The sequence below is a fragment of the Otolemur garnettii genome, unplaced genomic scaffold (genome assembly GCF_000181295.1).
Source record: "Otolemur garnettii isolate 467f Iridium unplaced genomic scaffold, OtoGar3 scaffold00001, whole genome shotgun sequence".
NCBI classification, from domain to species: domain Eukaryota; kingdom Metazoa; phylum Chordata; class Mammalia; order Primates; family Galagidae; genus Otolemur; species Otolemur garnettii.
Window position 1 is genome coordinate 35,405,948 of NW_003852396.1, and position 4,952 is coordinate 35,410,899.

Consider the following 4,952-nt stretch of genomic DNA (forward strand, 5'->3'; position numbering starts at 1 on the left):
CTAATTTGCTAAGGTTCTGTCCTTTCAGCCTCCTTCTGGACGGGAGCTTCTGTAAAAAGCTGGCTGCAGTTCGCCATCTTGGCTCCGCCCCCCTTGTCCTCATTTCTTAATGACAGGTCTACAGTGTATAGACTTTTAGTTGGGTAGTTATAAGCCTTCAGCATTTCTGATGCTATTTCTCCCTTGCCCAATTTCTGCCACTGTCAGTCTATTGTCATCTAACTGTCTTTACATAGTGGGTAAGCTATCTTTTATCTCTGGGAGCATTAATATTTACATTCCACAATGTCAGTACTTTCTTGTGTACTTCATTACTGTGTTGTGTGTGTATTTCTGTTTATTTCCCTGCCCAATACTTCAAAAATTGTCCACTCTCTCTTCAAGCATCACTGGTATCAGAAAACAGTAACACCAAAGACACATGCACATGTGTAAGCTGCACTGGCTTGCCAAAGGTCAATAAAGGGAAAACCTCCCATTTACAGACTCCAAAGGGAGTATTCAGATCGAATAGGAAGCAATCCAGGCTAAAAGCATCATAAAGAAGGAAGGAGCATCCCACAGAAGCTGGGAAACTCACTTTTTGCTATTGGGTAGAGGGCTGGCACCCAAGGAGCCTGTGCTTCCTGGTCTATTCAGTTAATAATTTAGAAATGGGCATCAGTGTTTTTCTTGCTCCAAATTTAAACATAAAGCCTAAGAGCTCATTTAATGAGAGACAAGTACAGGAATAGCAGACCAGAAAACACACCCATGAGGATTCATTATCATCTTGATCCTGGCTCAACATTTCAATGGCCATTTTAGCTAAAGGATAAGTCCCTGTGAAGACTAGAATAGAGGAAAGAGATCATGGGATGAGAAAACAGGGAAGCTTCCCCCAGGACAAAGCTCAGTCTCAGCCCCAGGGACAATGAGGCAGCTGTTATGATGGTCTCTGATGGGCAGCTCTTTCAATATCTACTTCTTTCAGAATTCTGGGGCTTTCATCTTTGCTCCCAGACCCCAGCAGGAACAAAGAAGAGTCTGAATATCTGGAACCAAGAACTCAGTCTGACAGCTGCTCTGGAGCTAGAAGAGCTCCCTCCTCAGGAGTCTTTGGAGAAGTCACTTTCTTGCTCCATAGGAAGCTATTCAAACATGTTCTACAAATTAGCTTTCTATCCATATCCACTGCCATCTCCAAAGAAGGCTAGCAGATAGGTGGAAGGAACAGAAGGATCGTATCACCCGATCTTGGTTGGAATCCTTAGACATTTAAATCATCTTAGCAAAAATTAACCAACTGAATACTGCTGAAGAAAACCACACTATCCCTCTCCATTTCTACTGGAAAACTCTCAATCCTGAAATAATCTCCAGGGTAGTCTGGGCGCTGGGCAGCTAGTCTTCTCAACACCTGAGGTAAGAACTTTGTCTTTCTTCAGGGAAATGTGTAGCTCTAGGGATGCTGAGTATTAAAATAGAGTCCAAAGCAGATTCTAAGAATTTAAACCATGCTTTCTGATAGACTGCTTAGTGCTTTGGACTTCATGGCACATCTCAATCTCTTTATTCTTGAATTGATGAACATGAAGAGAGAACAAATTGGTAAAGACTGATAAAGACACTATGCTACAGCACAGATCTGGGTATCTGCTTCTTGGTAAAAATCTCAATACCTGTCTTAAGACCCTATGGGCTATTCTGGCCTCCAGTAATATACTTTTTTACCTTTAGGATGATGAACATCTTCAAAGGGCTATCTAAAAACTTATGATATGCCTGTTGGATGCTCTCATACCTTTTAATCATTCTGGTACTAATGTACTAATAAGGAGGCAATACAATGTTAAAATATATATTAACTGCACATCATTCAGAGTTGGCTTTGGCTGTCTCATTTCATGATGCACACACTGACTCTGTCAGTCTTAGGTCCCAGTCTCTGTTGGCTTCTCTGTGGGTTTTGAGTACTATAGGTTAGCATAAGCTTTTCAGAAAGAGTTCTTTCTGAATTATTTTCTTATCTCTGTGTCCTTTCCATCTGATGCAGGTGCTCTGACCCTACAGAAGAGAGACTGGACCCTTGGTCAAAGGTGGAAGAGGGAATAGTGTTATCGAGTCTGATTATAACATATTACACAATAGATGCTCTTTTAGTGTCTTTTTCTCTCCCAAACACAAACACAAACACCCTGTTATTCCTGGGAAGAACATCATCTATTATCATATTTCTGAGTCCTCATAGGCTCACATAATCTGTTATTTTAAAACATACATATTTTCAATGATCCTAAAGATTTGGTTCTAAGTACACACCTCAAATACAACATCCCCTAGTCTCTGACAGTCAACCTCCTTACCAAGAGTGGTAATAAAAGTGCAAAAACTTTAGTTTTTTATTGATGGTTGTGTCTACAGATATGAATGCTGACAACAAACGTGGATGTAAGTTCTATGGAAGAAGAAGCAGAAATGGTTTGTTGAAATCCAATCTTTGTACCTGTTTGGAACTTTATATCAAAACAGTTTATGCAGAAAACTAACTGGATATTGAAGTCATTACTCAAACATTATACTAATTCATAGGTAGAAGGTTAATCAAGAGTGTGTTGGTAGAATGTTTCTTTAATCTTAAGAGAGAAATGATTTAATCTTTCTGGAAAGATACTCATTCAGTTTAAATGTCTTTTTTTTTTTCTTTTTTGAGACAAAGAGTCTCACTCTGGTACCTTGAGTAGAGTGCTGTGGCATCATAGCTCACTCAACCTCAAGCTCTTGGGCTCAAGTGATAGTCTTGGCTCAGTTTTTCTTTTTTTTAGTAGAGATAGGATCTTGCTATTTCTTAAGATGGTTTGAACTCCTGAGTTCAAGCAATCCACCTCCCTTGACCTCCTAGAGTTCTAGGATTACAGGCATGAGCCACTGTGCTTGGGCCCCTAATGTCTTGAATACTAGTTTTATATTGTAATTTCTTAATGTATAGCTATTACTGTCATGTGTATTCTCTATGTAGATGCATCTTTGATTAAGATACGATGAAGAGAGTCAGAAATTCAGAAATCAAGAGGCAAAGTCTGTTACTAGTGGAAAAGGTGTCACCACATTGGATTCATTTTGCATATTCTAAGGGGGATATGATGTTACAAAACTAGGGTTTATCGTAGCACAAATTCACTGAAAATCCATTTGGTTATAGGCAACTAAGGAAACCACACAGAATGAAGCTCTGGAACTCCACCTTGGAAAGTGGCTTCATCTTGGTGGGGATTTTGAATGAAACTGAGTCTCCTGAACTGCTCTGTGCTACAATGGCAGCCCTGTACATGTTAGCCCTGATCAGCAACGGCCTGTTGCTCCTGGTCATCATGACAGATGCCCGGCTCCATGTGCCCATGTACTTCCTGCTTGGTCAGCTCTCTCTTATGGACCTCTTATTCACATCTGTTGTCACTCCCAAAGCCATCATTGATTTTCTATGCAGAGAAAACACCATCACCTTTGAAGGCTGTGCCCTTCAGATGTTCTTGGCACTGACACTGGGTAGTGCAGAGGACCTCCTACTGGCCTTCATGGCGTATGACAGGTATGTGGCCATTTGTCATCCTCTGAACTACATGGTCCTCATGAGACCAAAGGTCTGCTGGCTTGTGGTGGCCACATCCTGGATCCTGGCATCCCTGAGTGCTCTGGGACATACCACATACACCATGCATTATCCCTTCTGCAAAGCCCAGGAGATCAGGCACTTGCTGTGCGAGATCCCACCTTTGCTGAAGTTGGTCTGTGCTGATACCTCTAGATATGAGCTCATGGTATATGTGACAGGTGTGACATTCCTCTTGCTTCCCCTTTCTGCCATTTTTGCCTCCTACACACTAATCCTCTTTACTGTGCTCCGTATGGCATCAAATGAGGGGAGGAAGAAAGCCCTTATCACCTGCTCTTCCCACCTAACTGTGGTGGGGATGTTCTATGGAGGTGCCACATTTATGTATGTGCTGCCTAGTTCCTTCCACAGCCCCAAACAAGACAACGTTGTCTCTGTTTTCTACACAATTGTCACTCCAGCCCTGAACCCCCTCATCTATAGCCTAAGGAATAAGGAGGTCATGGGGTCCTTGAGAAGGGTCCTGGGAAAGCATGTATTTCCAACTCAATCCACCCTCTAGAAAGGGTGTATTTGTATTCTCCTCAAAGTGAAAGGATTTCTGTTAGGAATCAAATATACACAGTAAAACCAGTATAATGAAGCACATATCTTTTAAAAGAAAAGTGAAGGACTATAACTGGCCTTGCCACATGCTGTTTAAATCTCTCCAGGAAGTAATTCATAGGGTATTATTTACACTGTTTAAAAAAACTCTTCACTTTTTAGGAAATCAGCTACTGATTTCCCAAGTAGCTACTTAGTTAAATGGGTCTAGGTGTTATCGCTAACTTGAGATATGATCCCAACCTTGGGATTTTATATTAGACCAACACAAGAGACAGAGAAATGAAAGTTTCAAGTGGGTGGCGTAGGCAAGACCCAAACATCAAAAAGGGAAATGTGTTGAGATGCACAAATTTTAGACCAACTGGCCTTCTCAAAAGATCATATAAATTCTTGTCTAATGCCCTAACTGGTAGGAATTTGCATGTTTGTGTATTGTACTCACCTTTTCCTTTTTCAGAGCATCAGCAATAGGGACACTCCTACAGATGTCTTTGCTTGCTTGTTTTTATTTTTCTGTATTGGTTTTCAACATAGAAATATTTTATAGTGCCTAAAATTCAATTATTAATGAAATGAATAAAACTGAAAATGAAAGGATTCCATAAGCAGGGTCCATGATAAATAGATTCGCTTTTTTCTTGCTATTAAGAAAATAAACAAGCATACCAATGGTTTTTCATTATTCAAGGCTATCTTGAAACATCCCATCAATTGCAAAGCCTATTAAGAAAATAAACCAGCAAACCAACTG

The 4,952-nt window shown here is 40.5% G+C and overlaps 1 protein-coding gene across 1 annotated transcript; it reads left to right on the forward strand.

The window, feature by feature from the left end:
- The first annotated feature begins 3,203 nt into the window (after positions 1-3,203).
- On the forward strand, positions 3,204-4,154 carry LOC100960936 (olfactory receptor 2AG2-like). Its single transcript, XM_003781049.1, has one exon. The coding sequence runs from the start codon at positions 3,204-3,206 to the stop codon at positions 4,152-4,154; it is 951 nt and encodes a 316-aa protein (XP_003781097.1).
- The last annotated feature ends 798 nt before the right edge of the window (positions 4,155-4,952 follow it).